The 18,693-nt window shown below is 40.3% G+C and overlaps 1 gene segment (V, D, J or C); it reads right to left on the reverse strand.

Moving 5' to 3' along the window:
* Positions 1-18,693, reverse strand: part of LOC116568649 — a 218,855-nt gene that overhangs the window by 74,617 nt on the left and 125,545 nt on the right. The window contains 1 exon segment of the C gene segment in view: positions 12,218-12,343. Coding sequence covers positions 12,218-12,343 — 126 coding nt within the window.

Genomic DNA, 18,693 nt, shown 5'->3' on the forward strand with positions numbered 1-18,693 from the left:
ATAAACCATTCTCAGACAATCGTGCAAATCAGACATTTCCCAACCACCGAAATAGTCACTTTTGTTGCTCTAGTCTGGTTTTATTTCTAGCATTCATGGGAAGATTTGTTGACCATAAAGAGAACCTTGCTAACATTCACTTTTAAATTATGTAAACTATACATATTACTATGTTTTAATCCAATCTTTGGCTTTATTTAGAACTCCCGAATAATCCCAAGACATGTCAGCCCCTTGAGGCTCAAACGCCATTATCTTGACAGGTGGGCAGTGAGCCTAGAAACAGGAAGACGTGGTGTGACCATCTCCTCAGACTCGTTTCCAGGTGAGAGGCATGTAATCTGCCCCAGTGTCTCTACAGCAGTTTAATAGGCTGGAAAGTGAAGCCTACTAACAGCGATGCCTTGTCTGTGTATTTTACCAAAAACTTCTCCTGAACTTTGTGACATTATGAGTTTAAGATGTGGAACACATTTTTCTTAAGTTTCTCTGGTACTTACTCGCCTATACCAGACAGGTTTTTGGCTATAATGCAGCAGACATTCTCAGGAAAAGAAAATATCCTCTTTGAGGTATATTATCTGAGAAGATTAAAGCAACTGTGAGGCAGGCTGCTTCCTTCGTGTGAGTTGGATCTATCCCTCACCTACTACCCTGGTCTTCCCGCGGCTACTTTTTTTATGTCTCTTCCCTGATTGTGACAGTAACACAGGCTTTAAAAAAAAAAAAAATTTGCAGAGAAAAAGAATCATAGAACCTGTGAACTCTGTGACACATCACTGTGGACAGTTCGTCTCTCATTGTGTGTTTGCACGTTCACATAATTCTGGTCATATCGCTGATATTATTCATATCTTGTTTTAAATTCTAATGTAAAACTAATAAAGTCATTTTGCTGTAGAGATTTTGGAAGATCCAGAAATGATTGAAATCACCTGGTTATTTTCTTTTTCTGATTTGCAAAAACACACACATATATGTATAGGTTTTTATTTTTATAAATATGGTCTTATGGAATATACAGGTTTTTCACTACATTTTTGCTTTTGCTTGATAGCATGAATATTTACAGAATCATTGCCTATTACATAAATATAAATTTTAGTGCAAAATATTTCATGGAAATATAATAATTATTTAACTTTTCTTCTATTCATAGAATTTTTGATTTTTTCTGGTTTTAGAGAAAAATATCCATGATAGAAAACAAGTATTATTTTGTCAGAGCTATTTCATGAATAAAAAATTGCTGGATGTAATGACACAAATGTGTGCATTTGTGTAGGTCAGGTAAGCTCCATCTGTGCTGTTCTGAGAACAGACCAAATGACAGAAGTGCCAATAGGAGGGGTGTGGGAGTCTGAGGATTAACCAGAAAGAGTTTTGTAAGGTGGAGAAGGGGGCGAGAAGGGTATGTACATTCTGGCATTGGGACCCAAGTCTCCAGAATTCGGTGGTGTGGTGACATAATATCCTGTGTCAAATGGAGAGCCACATATACACCAGGTCCACTGATGATGTCTAAGCAAGAGATGAATTTACAATGTACCCTGAGAAAGAGCTCTCTCCCAAACATGCTGGGCTGAAGGAGTAACATGGGCCCAAGGTCATGGAAGCCAAAGCTCACACAGATGTTGGTTCTCTGTATAGAACAAGAGTAGTGAAGGCTTTGGTGAGAATATGCTTTGTGAAGTCAGACTGTAAAAGCCAAAGCAGTGATGTCTGCAGTAGAGTTTTGTTTCCCCAAGTCCTGAACAGAGTGGATCCCGGGATTGGGCACAATCTCTGTTCCATGTTTGGGTGGGGTGTGGGTGTGGACACTTACTTTTTATGCTCACATCACTGAACAGCCACCCTCTGCTCCACACCCCCCCTCAAACACACTTATCTGTTGTGCAAGTCTTCTACTGAGCATTGCTCAGCCTGGCCCTGCAGTCACTTGTCCCTGTAGGGGACTGGCATGACTCAGTCTGTGAAATTCAGTGACACAGTTGAACTCAGAGCCTCCGTATGTCCACGTGTTCTTGTGAGGAAAGAAGCACCTGCTGTTGGGTCATCTACGGTCATCCTATGCTAGTAACCTCATGGGCATGGGTCTCATGTCACCCTGCCTACACGTACAAAATGAAACCAAAAGTCTGAGCCTCAGTAAATCACCTGCCATGGAAAAGCACAGATCCCGGTGGAATGTCGGGGATCACCTAGTGCTATAAGAAATCTCTACTGTTTAAGCCCCCATGTGGGTAGGAGAAGAATCAATGAAACAAGATGGGATTGGGAGGGAGACAAACCATAAGTGACCCTTAATCTTACAAAACAAACTGAGGGTTGCTGGGGGGAGGGGGGTTGGGAGAAGGGGGGTGGGGTTATGGACATTGGGGAGGGTACGTGCTTTGGTGAGTGCTGTGAAGTGTGTAAACCTGGCGATTCACAGACCTGTACCCCTGGGGATAAAAATACATGTTTATAAAAAAAAATTAAAATAAAAAAAAAAGAAATCTCTACTGTTTCCTTCAGAACAGTGTCATTGGAATGGACTGAGTGTGCAGCAACTCAACAGCCCTGGGCATACAATCCTAACTCACATAGCAGCTATAGGAATGAGCTTGGTATAAATAGAGGGACCCTCACCCACAGCCAAAGAGTATATTTAAGAGTAGAAGCTTGTGTGCAGGTGGATATTTTTGTTCCATTAGCTGTGGCCTTTTGAAAAGGAGCAAAGTTGGCTGTGGTTTAACTGTTCTTATTTCATCTTTCAGCACCAGAGCTAGTGGTTGCAGAGCCCCAACCAGCAGGGGCCAGCTTGACTTCAAGCACTTCCAGGAATCAACCACATTTGAAGGAGAACATAGCGCCCTCCTTCCACCCACACTGCTTCCAGGACCACCACCCTCCCCTCTTTGCACATCCCAGTCCAGGGCAGCCCAGGTCCAGTTGGGGAAGGAACGTGCTAGAGAGTTGAGCCACAGGACACAGTGCCTAGGTCCCCCAGCAGTGATATTAGCCCACACAGCTTAAGTAATTTGCTAGTTTCCTCTCTGTGCCTCCATGCTTTCCACATGCAGAAATAGTTCTACATGTCTGAGTAAGGGCCCAGACATTTGTCCTAAGGGGCCTGAAGAAATTTTTGACAAGGAGTAAATGAAAATTAAATTTCCTCTTTTTTGTATCTGATGGATTTTATGTTGTTTCAATATGGGATCCTCAAATTGGTTTCCAAAAGCACCTGTTTCACAAGAACCGAACCTGATTGTAAATAAAGAAAAACGCTTCCCAATTTTAAATGAGATATTGTTTAAATTCTAATATATTAAAGTTACTACATTAAATGGATTTGTTAACAAAAATAGAAAAATAAACCATCACTACCTTTTTTGCAATTACCACACACTGAATATTTTATTTTACATCCATGTGTATAGAAATATACACACACATATTAATGAGTGCCCTAATTGTTAGTGTGTGTGCATGTGTACATGTGTGTTTCTCTTATTTCTAATGTAGAGCTGCCAACAGTAGAGGCTAATGTTGTTGAGCACTCACAGGTACCCAGGAAAGTTAACTCATTTTATCTACACAACTCCAAGAGATGGGTCACTTAAAGTGCACTTGACAAATGAAAAAACTATGTCACAGAGAGTTCAAGTAGGCATAGAACCAAGATTTAAGCCCAAGCGTATGGAGTTCAGATGTCCAGCACTTAACCTCTCTGCCATTCTACCTTTTCAGTGTTAGTGCAGCTCTCTTGGGGTTCTTGTGACATCAGGAAACATGGTGCCTGTGACACACTGGAACAGGTCTGAGCACAGCCACCAGTATTGCAACATGTTATAGTGTCACCACCAGAGTGTATTTAACCCAATAGGTCTGAATCTGCTAAACTTTGCAGGAGAAATAACCTGGAAACTTTCGCTGTCTGTGGCTCACCTAGGATCAGTGCCCCAAAGAAAGCATCATAAGGACAATCTCAGAGAAAGAATTAGAAATGTGGAATTGACCATTATTACAAGTGATGCTGAATTGGAAGACTCAGTTGTCATGCTGTCCTTTACTTTGGACTCTCAGCACTAAATAAATTACACAGAGGCCAGAGAAGGCTTTTGATTGCGTTTATTGTGCCTATTATGAAAAACACACAAATCTGAGGTAACAAGCATGGTGGCTCCCAGGTTTATAAAATAAAGTCTTCAAGGCAGTTATCTGGTTAAAGAGTTCAAGGAATGCAGTTATAAGGTGTATTGTGGCTGTACCCAGAGGCATGGGGACTGGGTGGCTGAGAGCTGGTGGACAACAATGAGGAGGTGGTGCAGAAGACTCTGTGGATGCCCCATAACCCCACCCTGGAGTCATGGCGGAATCTATTCTAGCTGCAGAGTGAAAGCTTCTGTTCGCCCAGGGGTTTGTAAGCCTGTTCCCAGATAATGACACAAGAAGAAGACACATGTGAAATGAAATAACCCAATGTCAGAAAGAAGGCTCACTAGATCCTCAGCAGATACTTTTAGGGACACCAGCCAATGGCAAGAAGTGACACCTTGTGCCGCCATGTGTTAGGAACTCTTCCCACTGCCACTGAGTGCTGGTCTCCCAAGAAGACAGATGACGATGAAGATGGAGTAGACCAGGCTCTTCAGGAGAAGGAGGAGATAGGTATAGTAGGCAGATGTGTTCCCAAGTTGCAGCTGCAGGGTGTCTAAAAGAAGCATTTCATTAATTTCACGTGTTGCTTTGAAAGGCCAGGACTTATTAATGGGCAAAGGGTGACTGTGTACACTTCTGATGACTTAGGTTAAAGTGACACACTCCCACCAGCCCAACTAGAGAATAAACACTTATATCACCATCTCCACCACCACCGTCCCCAAGACAACTCAGACACAGTTTGCTGGTCAAGTCACTCAAACACCTGAAATTCACCTAGAACATTCCCAAGTAAGAAAAAGTAAGGTTGTGTTTATAATGAATGAATCCAATGGGAAAAAGGCATTGGTGATAAATAGCTTTTACCATTACTTCTTCCCTACCATGTTTTCAAGTGAGAATAAGAAGCAATATAAGTTCTGTAGAAATTTCAGGGATAGCAATTAGCTTAAAACAGATACAACTTTGTTGGACTTTGTAACACTTCAGAATTGTGTTGGATCTTATAAATCTGACTCATGAAAAAAGAAAGAGTAAGAGGCAATATCCACTAAGTACAAACTAGCTGTTACTTATTTTGGCAGCTTTGTATGCAAAGCTTAACCTTATTTAATTCTTCAATAAACTATGAGATTATTATGATTTTCACTTCCTTTTTTACAAATTAACTGAGAACAGAGAGAGAAGGGCTGATTTCATGCAAGTAGTAAGTACCAGAAGCCAGATTTCAATCCCAGCAACATGGCATTTAAGAACACGTTCTCAGCTGCTCTATATAATTCTGCATATTCACATGCAAAAAATAACAAAGACATCAAAATGATTAAGCAAAACTATAAATTAGGATGATGATAATGAAGATGGTGATGATGACGGTTACAGTCCACAAGTCCCTTGATACTGGACACGGAGGTTGGATCAGCAGGGCTAGAACCAAAGTTCATCATTACCTTTGTTCACATGTGGGGAGAAAACGCCAGGAGCTAGTACTTACGATGTAACAGCTAAGTGAGATACCTATGCTAGACATTTCACATATGTCACGTTATATCTTCTATGACTGAGTTAGGTGTTATTTGTATCATTTTTGGTGTGTTCAGAATATGTAAATGAAGGGTCCATGGACAAAAGGACGAGACCCATACAAAGGAAAAGTTACGCAGGGTTTTATTTTGTGCCAGCACTGAGAACCAAACCCACCCGTGGGGGTCGCCTTTCACAAAGGGAAGGCAACCCCCTCCTATTCTCATAGGCCAGTTATTGAGTAAAAGCCGTAGAGTTGAGCCTGGCCAATGAGAATGTGGGGCACAAAGAACGTCATACAATCAAGCTACGTTACACACGGTCGGCCAATCGGATTACACCCTACCTTATGATAGTCATTTAATTCAGCCTATCACCTTGGCTAGAATTGGCACCTTAGTTTGGCGCCTGAAAGGTGGGGCTCACATTCCTTAGCGGGTAGAGAGGTAATACGTGTGCTTTTACTGATTGCATGTCTCCACCTGACCAAACATATCCTGGTATCTGGACCCATTATCTCCACCATGATTGACATGTCCTGGTATTTGCGCTCCATTATCGGGGGCTATTCGGCCATATTTTACCAGCTGGCTGTATTTCACCAGCTGACTATATTTCACTGGTTCTGTTTCTAAGCACCTTCCTCTTGGGGGAAGGGGCAGGGTCAATCTAAGTTCACTACCTATATATCGGGATGGCTATTCTATGGGGATGAGGCCAGTACTGATCAAGTAAGCCCTTACAGTAAAATAGTTTAGCCATAGTCATGCAATTGATAATTAAAAGAGTGGAGTTTAAGTCCACTCTGTGGCACCAGAAGGCCTGCGCTCACACCCTTCCCCATGTGTACACCTGTCTCAGGGTCTCGGCTTTGGGAATTAGAGGAAGAATAGAAACTAAGATAGTATATGATCTTTCGATTCAGATGGTCTGGGATGAAGCCTTAGATCTTGCTGTGTGGTATGGAGACAAATAAAATCCTTCACAGTGAGTATTAGGAGAATTAAACAAAATGCACTCACAGTGCAGCACACCTTCTGTATGAGAAGCTCTCAGTGTTAGGTCATGTTGTTAACCACCAGCAAGAACAATTTTTTTTATCCTAGAAGCAATCTGAAAAGCAATCCAGAAGCGATTGATATCCTGTTTTCCTCAGTCAGTAGTAACAAAGGTCACAGAAGTGAATGAATTCCATTGTTGAAAGAATTCAGATCACATCACTGCACCCCTAATTTATAGTCCTCTCACACCCAAAGCAGCATTTACTGTGTGATGATGATTCCTGAGAGATGATGGATTGTCTTAAAATATCACTCAGTCTATTGTTCAAGATCCAGCCATTCTGAGGTCTTTCCTGAAGCCAGGGCAGTTCAAGGGTGATGTTGATGAGGAGGAAAAAATGCTACAGCAGAACATAAAGGCAAACATAGACAAAATCTTGCCAATTTCATCATTCAGAGAAGATTTTGTGGAGTTAATAGCAGCAAACTCTGAAAGAAATGACTGCAAGTATTATTCAAATGTACAAATCCATTATTTGATGTGTGTCTGTGTTGTAGATAGATAGATAGGTATATGATAGATGATAGATAACAATTAGGAGAGAGGAGCCTTTACTAATATGAGCCCCACAATTCCAGAATTGATTGTTCTGAGTCTGTGTAATTCAGTAAATCAATTTAAAATTGTATTTCTGTATATGAAGATGTTGAACTTCATGAATTATGCATTTCTTTCTTTTTTTTCCCCCCATAGCTGGAGAGTAAGTGCCTAAGACTATCTTATTTTCCTTCTGTGCTCATAACTCCTAGCACACTGCCTGCTGCAAAGTAGGTGTCATATACAAACTTGTTGAATGGAAAAATAACCAGAAACTGGCTGCTGCACAGTCCTCAGCACCCACTGTTGACTTGAAGTGATGTTACCAAGATGAATCCATCCAACCCTAGAATCACAGCAGAATCTTACATGTTGGAAGGAGTCTGGTTTAGGTAAATTTACCATCTAATCAAAAGAAAGCAGTCCTACCTTTCAAATCACACAAGCTTCAGTGTGATTCATCCCCAGATACCACACATGATTTTCTGGAGTGGTGGTATTTGCAGATATGACAACAATATGTATGAAAGCTAATACCTATTAAATGATTATTATTATGACAGACACTATGTTAAAGGTTCACATGTTTTATGTCATCTGATCCCCCAGTTACACTGATATAAGCTGAATTTGGAGGACTCCATCTTACCCAGAAGGAAATAAGATTTCAAGAGTCTATCATAGCAGTGATTGTTAGAGCCAGCCCTCAAAGGATGGTTGTGGGCGCTTAGATGAGTGAGAGCATGTGAAAAGCACCGTTTAAACTACCCCATAGAAATCTAACATAACTCCCCATTGTGCACTGTCAAACACCATCTATTCCAGATATCTTAGTCTTTCATCTTAGCCAATGACCTTTTCATTACAGATGCTCATTTTTTAAACAAATTATTTATTTATTTGAGAGGGAGAGAGTATGAGAAGGGGAAAGAGACAGAGGTAGAGGGAGAAGCAGACTCCCCACTAAACAGAGAGCCCAAGGGCACCTGGGTGGCTTAGTTGGTAAAGTGGCTTTCTTTGGCTCAGATCATGATCCTGGGTCCTGGGATCCAGCCACCCTTCAGGATCCTTGCTCAGTGGGTATCCTGCTTCTCCCTCTCCCTCTGCTTGCCTGTAGCTCCCCCTAATTAGGCCCCCCCCTCTCTTCCTCATTCTCTCTCTCTCTCTCTCTCTCGGTGTCAAATAAATAAATAAATAATTAAAAATATTAAAAAATAAACAGGGGGCCCAATGCAGAGCTCAATCCCATGACCCTGGCTGGGATTAAGACCTGAGCCAAAGGCCTGTGCTTAACCAACTGAACCACCCATTCGCCCCTGAATGTGAACTCATTTGCAGGGATAGAATGAAGACTAAGTCACATATAGAGCCATCTGACCACACACAAAAAATGAGTTGTATTTACCCATAGTGTAGAAGACAAAATAAAACACAAAAGCACCCAACATACATGCAAAGATAAAAATCAGTAAAATGATCATTGACCACAGGATACAGGAAGAGAGAGTCGCAAGGCTCTTTTGTTTTACCCTTTTTCTTTTCTATTTTCTTTTTTATTTTTATATACATATATACATGTTTTTATCAAAAACAAAAACAAGGATGCCTGGGTGGCTCAGTCAGTTGGGCATCTGCCTTTGGCTCAGGTCATGATATCTGGGTCCTGGGATCTAGCACCACATCAGGTTCCCTGCTCAGCAGGGAATCTGCTTCTCTCACTCTCTCTCTCTCTCTCAAATAAATAAATAAAATCTTTAAAAAAAAGAAAATTCCATGAACCAGTATTAGAAATCTGCTATAAAATTGCATTAACAGAAATGCCTCATTATCTTTGTTGCTATGAGAAGAACTTGGAGACATTCCTTTCAGAAATGCTAAGTAAAACACATCATATACACAGGAACTTCTCCCTTACCATAATTATCACCATGAAACTTACTATACTTTTTCCTTTTCTTTGCACACTAGAGAAATCAAAACCTAACAGGATACTTCAGCCAAGGGGTTACATTAAATTTATGCCTTGCTCATTTGCTTCCTTTCTCTTAGCTATAGAAATAAAAAACTTAGGGGTGACTTATAATCTAACTTAAGTTAGTATTAGGAAAATATATAAATAAATACAATGAATATACGAATAAATTCATCCATGTTGTGTTTTCAACAAGCATTTTCACTGGCATAATTTCATTTGATCTTCATCATAGGTCAGATAAAATAAATGTTTAACACGAATTTGGTCATTGGACAAGCTAGGAATCTGGGAAATAGCAAAAATTCAAAACTGTATAATTTTAAAAATTTAACTGGCTATATTTATAAACCTATTCATGAGTCAGGCATCATCCTATCTAGGAAGTAGAGAGGAGCTTCAAAGGCCAATAAGAAATAGGTTTTTCAAGATAGGGAGTGAAAAAGAAATTATCAGCAAGCAAACCATTGGCTGAGGCAAGGTCATCCTCCTATGGGGAATGGAGGGGGACCATCAGTAAACCTCCTAGTGCGGACCAGGAAGATCCCATATCCACTCAATAAGGTTGCACTTCTGGGTGTTGACTCTGCAGCTGGGTAGGTATGAAGATTTTAATGACTTGTGGCCTTAAGCTAACTGAGTATATTTTGAGCCTGTGGTTTTCCTTTTTAACAACTCTGCCTTTTGATCAGACTCTCAGCTGAACTGAGAGATGGGTTCTAAATTGAAGGCATTAACACCACTCTCAGCACCTGCTCTGACATTCTCACAGTAATTGTTGTTCCTCTGGGTGATATTAACAGGTCTTAACCTTTTTACTTAACCCTTGTGATAGTCACAGGTTTCAATTTCAACTTTAACAATTTTTGAGTTGGTCATTCTCTTCATTCGTTGAAATGTTCCAGTCTTAGCTCATTTGCTTGGAGATTACTGGCTTTGAATTTGCATGTAAAGCTTTTGAGAGGACATAACACACCAGGCAGATTATTATGATGCCTCTAAACAGGATAATTCCTCATGTTTGTCATAGTCCCCAAGACTTCAAGCAATTAAAATCAAATAAGTAAGAAAGACCCTATTAAATGAGTAACTCTGTTAAGCCACATTGTTGACACCAATATCTGATGTTATTGGGTTTTAATTTTCCCAATAATGTCCAACTTGGTATAGAACTTGGTGTTGCCTACAGCAAAGATCCATCTTGCTCAGCCAAGTCATAATCAAGGGCTATTTTATTTTCAAGAACTGCTTTGGTCAGAGTCAAAGGGTTTTGTTTGTTTGTTTATTTGTTTTTTGATTTTGGGGGGAGGCTATCCTTTGCTTTAGGAGGGTTTCTGCAGCAACTTCAAGAATGAAGTGAAAGGTCTTGGTTGTACTTCTTTATAATTATCCCTCACCGAGGAAGTAGGGCCAGCCAAAGGAGTGAATCCCAGTGGTTTCTTCGTAATTCCTAACTAACTCCCAATAGAACTTTATGGTAATCAACCAATGAGATGTCTTATTGACATTGAGAGAAATTAGGACCAGGGTTATATTTTTTGCTAGGTAGCTCTGATTCCAGAGATTAGGCCTCTTGGCATACAGGAGGAGATACAGGCTATTGACAGAGTAAAGGAAAAGAAAAGAGGGAGAAAGGATTTCATATTTAAAGTATAAAGCTTTGAACCCCTGTCTAGATGAAAGCAGTCTATTTGGATGTCAACTACTTCTCTTTCCCTCAATTTGATTCAGAAACACCAGGGCCTGGGCAGGACCAGGGATCAGGTGGAGACTTCCGTAGCTATGGAATGTGTACAAGGTTCAACTATTAGTTTTATAGCAGGAACACTTGGTAATGTCCCTCTTCTACTGGAAATGTCCAGGGCTATCTTGCTCTGATGTTGTGTCTTACATACCTAATCACCAGGCTGCACCCTGTAACTGAGAGGATCCTTTAACTGTGCTCTAAGAAGGTTTCTGTAGCCTGGTGATGACAGGCTTGAGCAACAGATACTGAGGACTCACATCCAAAGGATCAGCAGAAGTTTGTACACTGAGACAATTCCAGGAAGTTTGCAAGGTGTTCCTAAAGGCTCCTGTGATTTTCCCTGTGAATTATGTGACAGTTCCCTGTGAATTATGTGCCCTAGTCACTAGAGATCACAGAAGGTGTCTCCCAAAGAGGAAACCCATTTTTAACAATGTCTTTGCCACAATGAGAACATCAGCCTCTTGATAGGGAAAGGCTTAACCCCACGCAGAAAATATACAAATAATGACAAGGTCATATTGACAACATGTACCAACTGGCAGTGGAATGAAGTCCAGCTGCAGGTGTTCAAGGAACCTAGAGGGAGGAGGCATGAAGCCTCCAGAAAGTAAGCAGTTGTTCCAGAATTATGGACCTGACAGGTTAGACAAGGGTAGCTGTTTTGTACTTTTGAGGTCTCCAACCTGTTGGTTACCAAGCCAGTTCCTCAAAACACAAAAGAAGTTTTAGATTTGTAATTTGGACTCTCCTGGGTGGCCCAGTCTGTTAAGCATCTGCATTCAGCTCATGTCCTGATCCTGGGGTGCTGGGATCAATCTCCATTTGAAACTCCCTGTTCAGTGGCAAGTCTGCTTTTCCCTCTTCCTCTGCCCCACAACTCATGGTCTACACCAAAGACTAAAAATTATGCACATATTAGTGTGTGGCCAGTAAGAGATGTTACTGAGCTCTGGCCAAAGAAGACTCTTGTGCAACACCAATTCTCCTAGACACTTCCTGAGGGTTCCACCTGGGGAACTCGGTCTGAAAGTTTAGAGGCTTGGTTGTGTGCCAAGTCAGTTGGCTTCTGGGCAAATATATTAGCTCAACAGAGCTGAAAAAAACATGCTATCTCAACTTAACACTAGCATAACACTCTGCCACCCCAAGCTGGCCTGCCCTGTAAAGCAAAATCAATTACAATAGGAGTTTGAACAAAAATAGAGTAGAGCATAGAGCCAAAAACTCACCCACAGCCATTGGATCAGGTGAGTGAAATCGTGAATTCAAAGGACTCACGGTCAACACCACTGTGTTTCGCTTTGTTTCTGAATGTCCCTGGGAGTCCATTTCAGATTCTGTCGCAGCCATCAAACCTGTTAACGAACAAAAATTGGAACTAAGTAAATGTTAAAGATATAATAGTGTTATTAATCAGTCTATAATGAATCACTCAGCATCCCTTCTAGGAAGTAGAGGGGAACTCAAAAGGGTTAGAAGAAAGGAAACCTTTTTAACAATAGTGAGGGAGAAGAAAAAAAATTCTTAGCAAAGAATCCATTGTTTTAGGCAAGGTCAATTTCCCAAAGGGAAAGAGGGGATCCATCAGGAATCTTTCTGGGGCTGATCAGGAAATGCCCATGTTGCCTGGGTAAATGTTACTCTTCTGGAGGGTTGAAATTGTACTTGGGTTAGGTATTAAGTCTTGGTTTAGTGACTTGGAGCCTTAAAATGAGTGTTACAATTTTAGGCATGTGGATTCTATTTTTTTCCCCCAACGTTCAAGAAGACAAAGATTTACTTCAGAAATTTAAACTTGTATATAGAAAGCTCTTTACAGTTCTTGTTATGTGTTTGTTTCTCACTGCTTAAAAATTGCTTGTGAATCACAGAGAAAAGTATAAACTGGCTACTTCTTAAGAGACTTCTATAGCCTTGGTCTGTGATGTTTATTTCGGGACATTACTGAATCTACTGAGTTACTGGATCACCGTGGGCTAGGGCACTTTCAGTTGGCTGCCCACAAGGTCTAAACTGGTGTCTGCATCAATGGGGTGCCATTGGGACACCACACCTGAATCATACTTGAACCATAAGGGACCCCGAGTGATTAGGAAAAGACTATTTGCATTAGGGTAATGATCTTCATTGGGATAGTAGTTCATCTTGCATCCCTTCCAGCCTGGCATTCACTAGGACTGCAATAATGTTTGCTGAACAGCTTTACTAATGGAAAGAAATGTATTCATTTTGTAGAATGAAAGAAACTTTATACATATGAGCCTCACCCAAGCTTAATTAATGACACTTCACCTTTTTCTGGTATATAAAATTCAAATCTGAAAACCTCAATATCATACTAAAACCTCAGTAGCCAAATTACTATTTCAGGTTGAGCTGTGATTCGGCTCCATCAAATGAACACCATTTTGTGCCCTGTAACTCATTGCTGGTGGGTCATACTTTGAGTTGAGCAAGATTAAGGTGAGAAGGACTGTGATGCTGAGAAGAATATTCTTGAAAGATATATAATTGTTTTTCTTTCCTGATCAAGTAAAATCATGAAAAGTAGGCCCTCTGAATATTTCATTTTAAAAATGAGCGGGGCACTCTGGGAAAGATGGCAGAGAAGTAAGAGACCCTGTTTCTACCTGTCCCCTAAAGTGAGCTAAATATCTACTAGAACACTCTGAACACCCATGAAATCAGCCTGAGATATAAGACTATATATTTCTGGATCTCTATAGGGGCAGAAGATCATCAGTGGAGGGGAAAAGCAGAGTGGGAGTGTTCAGAGTTGTATCGGAGGATAAACAGAAGGGGAGGGAGCCACCAGAAGCAACATATTGGGAAATAATACAACAATATTAAAGTGTCCTGTGCTTGCAGACCATCATTAAATTGAAGTCTGGTTAAAAGTACACAAAAAGAACAAAGGGTCTTGAGGAACAATTGGTAGAATTGGGCGGCCTCAGGCACAAACCTAAGCCCATGGTTCAAGGGTGGTCACAGCTTGCACCCACCCAAGCCTGAGAGACACTGACAGGGGCTCTGCCAGTGGTCCCTGAGAACGCAGCTTTCCACTTCTTGTACCACCACTGGTGCTGGGCATACCCCTACCCACAACTGAGAGCCTCGTACAAGCTCCTACCTGAGGTCCCTGGGCCCACAGCCTTCCATGACCTGCACTACCACTGGGTCGGAGTGCACCCAGGATGGGCATGGACTCCAGACAGTCAGCAACAACAGTCACCAGAATCAGGCTCAGCTGGACCAATATTGCTCACTGTTTTAGGGCACTGGGGTGCAGAGACAAGTGTGGACCTCAGGGTGACTACCGAGGTGGTGGATGGGAGCAGGCAATGCCTGTGGCATTTTGCAGTGTTCAATGGAGTTTGCAAAGGGGAAGTCTGTGTATTCTGAACAATCCAGAGAGGAGTAGACTGAGACTTCTCTCTGAGGCAGAGGTCTGGGTGTGGACAGTTTACTTTGCACTAACCCTCCAAAAAGCCACAAAAGGCCATGTAAGAACAAAAGCCTCCAGACAAAAGCTTGAAAAGCTGGTTTCACAGAGCCCAGCCCCTTGACAGGTGGCAGGGCAACTCAGCCCAGGCAAGACTGACTGAAAAACAATGCACAGACCCTGCCCCCAGAAGACAAGCTGAAAGAACAAGAGGACAATAACCACAGGATCTCCATAAAACTGTAAAACCCCAACAATAAGGGTAAAACAATATATTAAGACCCCAGTATTACCCCCAAACCTGTATATTTCATAAACAAATTTTTAAAAATTTGTTCTCATTCTTATTTTGTTATTTTTTAAAATAACTCACCACTACAACTAGATGTTTAATACAGCACATTACATAATAACTTTTTAACTTGAACTTTTTTCTTACATATACGTGTTTCTTTTTTAAAAAATATGTATATATAGATAGATATAGATATAGATGATAGATAGATGATAGATAGATAGATAGATAGATAGATATAAGCTTCAAGGTAGTCTCCCCCCCCCCATTCAATACTACCATTATATATAAACCAGTTTTAATTTCCCTGTATTTCTGGAAAGTTGAGTCCTTTAACAAAAATAACAAGATACACTCAGGATGAACTGAAATAACCTTCCTCACCCATATCAAGGCTTTATAAACACCTTTCCCATCTTATTTTGTCAGTGTTTATGTGTAGTTGTTTATGTTTATGTATTGTATAAATCTTATTCTTGGAGCTCATTTTGGCTGCTTTTTTTTTTTTCTTGGTCTCCTTTTCTTTTATGTAAGTCTTACTTATGTGAATCTTACTTACTTACTTACGTTTACTTATGTAAATCTTACTTTTGAGGCTCATTGTGGCTGGGTTTTTTCTCCCCTTTTTTTCTCCTTTTCTCTCTCTGTTTATCTTTCTTCTTTCTTTTTGGTGGGGATTTCCAATTGCTCCAAAACTGTCCAAGGTGCACCTTGACTAGATCATGCTTGATATATCCAATGTATATCCCCTCAACCATCTCTCGCCAAGATGACTAGGAGGAAGAGCACCCAAGAGAGGAGAAATTCAGAGACTATGACCTCTGCCACAGAACTATTGGATATGGACATAAACAATATGTTGGAAATAGAATTCAGGGTAGCAATTATCCAGACAATGGCTAGGTTGGAGAAGACCATTAGTGGCAAAAAAAGAATCTTCAAGGATAGAAGTAAGAGTTGATCCAGCAGAAATTAAAAATGCTATCAATAAGATCCAATCTAATCTCAATACTCTAACAGCTAAAGTAAATGTGGCAGAAGTTTGAAGTAATGATCTAGAAGACAAGCTGAATAGAAAAGAAGTATCAGGAGGAGACCTAGAACAAATAGCTTAAAAGCCATGAAAACAGAATTAGGGAAATAAATCACACCATGAAACATCCAATGTCAGAATAATTGGGATCCCTGAAGGTGTGGAGAGAGAGAGTGAGGACTAGAAGATATTGTTGAAAAAATACTGGATGAAAATTTCCATAATCTGGCAAATAGAACAAGTGTTTGCTTCCTAGAGGCAGAGAGGACACGCCCCAGAATCAACGAGTCTAGAAAGAGCTCCAGACAGTGATTTGTGAAAATCATGAGTCATAAAATCAGAGAGGATGTGTTAAGGACAGTTAGGGGAAGATTCCTATGTACAGTGGAAGGACTAGCAGAATAACGTCAGACCTGGTCCACAGAAACCTGGCAAGCCAGGGCACTAAGTGAGAAGAACATGCAGCCAAGAATACTTTATCCAGCAAGGCTGACATTCAGAATGGATGGAGAGATAAAGAGCTTCGAAGAACGGCAAGGTTTAAGAGTATGCGTCCATAAAGCTGGAACTACAAGAAATATTAAGGAGGTTTCTATAAAAGAAGAAAGAACCCAAGAGTGACACAGAACAGAAATTTATGGAGACAATCTATAGAAACAAGGACTTCACAGGCAACATCATGACAATAAAAACTTATCTTTCGATAATCACTCTCAATGTGAACGGCTTAAATGCAGCCATAAAATGGCACAGGGTTGTAGACTGGATAAAACGACAGGACCCACCCATATGCTGTCTATAGGAGACATATTTGGAAACTAAAATAAAACCAGACTGAAACTGAAGCGATAGAGAGCCATCGTTCAGGCCAACGGGGTTCAAAAGAAAGCTGGGGTAGTGATTCTTATATCAAATAAATTAGATTTTAAGCTAAGGACTGTATTCAGAGATGCAGAAGGACATGACATCATTCTTAAAGGGTTTGTCCACCAAGAAGATCTAACAATTGTAAATATTTATGCCCCTACCATTGGATCAGTCAACTATATAAGACAGCAGTTAATCAAAATAAAGAGTCATAATGATATGAATGCATTAATTGTAGAGGATCTTAACACACCACTGCCAGCAACAGAGAGATCATCTAAGCAGAAAATCAACAAAGAAACAAGATCTTTGAATGATACATTGGATCAGATGGACCTCGTAGATATATATACAAAACATTCCACCCTAAAACAATAGAATACTCATTCGTCTTGAATGCACATGAAACTTTCTCCAGAATAGGCCACATACTGGGTTGCAAATCAGTGCTGAACCAATACCCAAACACTAAGATTATTCTCTGCATGTTCTTAGAACACAATGCTTTGACGTTGGAGCTCAACCACAAGAAAAAGTTTGGAAGGAATTCAAACACTTGAAGGCTGAAGACCATCCTGCTCAAAAATGTTTGGATCAACCGGAAAATCAAGAAAGAACTTAAACCAATCAAGGAAACCAATGAGAATGAAGACACCTCAGTCCAAAACCTACAGGATATGACAAAGGCAGTCCTAAGGGGAAAATATATAGTCATCCAAGCCTCGGTCAAAAAAATTCAAAAATCCCAAATACATAAACTCTCCTTACACCTTAAAGAATGGGGAATCAAAAGCCACTGAAGCCAACCCAAACACAAGAACTAAAATAATTAAGATTAGAGTAGAGATTAATGAGTTAGAATCTAGAGATACAGTAGAACACATCAACGAAATAGAAGCTGGTCTTTGAAACAATTAATAAGGTTGATAAGCCACTGGCAAGATTGATCCAAAAGAAAAAAGAGAGGACCCAAACGAACAAAGTTATAACTGAAATGGGAGAGATCACAACTAACACCAAGGAAATAGAAACAATCATCAGAAGTTGTTATCAACCACGGTATGGCAGTAAGTTAAACAACATAGAAGTGCATGCATTCCTGGAGACCTATAAATTCCAAGACTGAAACAGGAAGAAATGGACAACCTGAATAGACCAATATCTCATAACGAGATTGAAGCAGTGAATTGAACCCTCACAATAAACAAGAGTCCAGACCTGACAGATTCCCTGGGGACATCTATCAAACATTCAAGGAAGAAATAATACCTATTCTCCTGACATTCTTTCAAGGAATAGAAACAGAAGGAAAACTTCCAGACTCTTTCTATGACGGCACCATTATCCTAATCCCCAAACCAGGTAAAGCCCCCAACAAAAAGAATTTTAGATCAATATCCCTGATAAATATGGATGCCAAGATTCTCAACAAGATTCTAGCAAATAGGATCCAACAATACATTAAAGAGATTATCCACCATGACCAGGTGGGATTTATCCGTGGGATGCAAGTTTGGTTCAACATTTGCAAATCAATCCACATGATAGAACAAATCAATAAGAGAAGAGAGAAGAAACACATGGTCCTCTCAATTGATGCAGAAAAAGCATTTGACAAAATGCAGCATCCTTCTGTGATTAAAACTCTTCAGAGTATAGAAATAGAGGGAACATTCCTCAACTTCATAAAATCTGTCTATGAAAAACTCACACTGAATATCATTCTCCTATGGAAAACCTGACAGCCTTCTCCATGAGATCAGAAAGATGACAAGGATGCCCACTCTTGCCACTGTTGTTCAACATCATAGTAGAAATCCTAGCAACAGCAATCAGACAACAAAAAGAAATCAAATGTATTCAAATTGGCAAAGAAGTCAAACTCTCTCTCTTCACAGATGACATGATACTTTATATGGGAAACCCAAGAGACTCCACACCCAAAATACTAGAACTCATACAGCAATTCAGGAATGTGGCAGGACACAAAATCAAGGAACAGAAATCACTTGCTTTCTTATACACTAACAATGAAAATATAGAAAGGTAAATTAGGGAATCGATTCCA

This window comes from Mustela erminea, chromosome 11, assembly GCF_009829155.1.
Source record: "Mustela erminea isolate mMusErm1 chromosome 11, mMusErm1.Pri, whole genome shotgun sequence".
In the NCBI taxonomy this organism is placed as follows: Eukaryota; Metazoa; Chordata; class Mammalia; order Carnivora; family Mustelidae; genus Mustela; species Mustela erminea.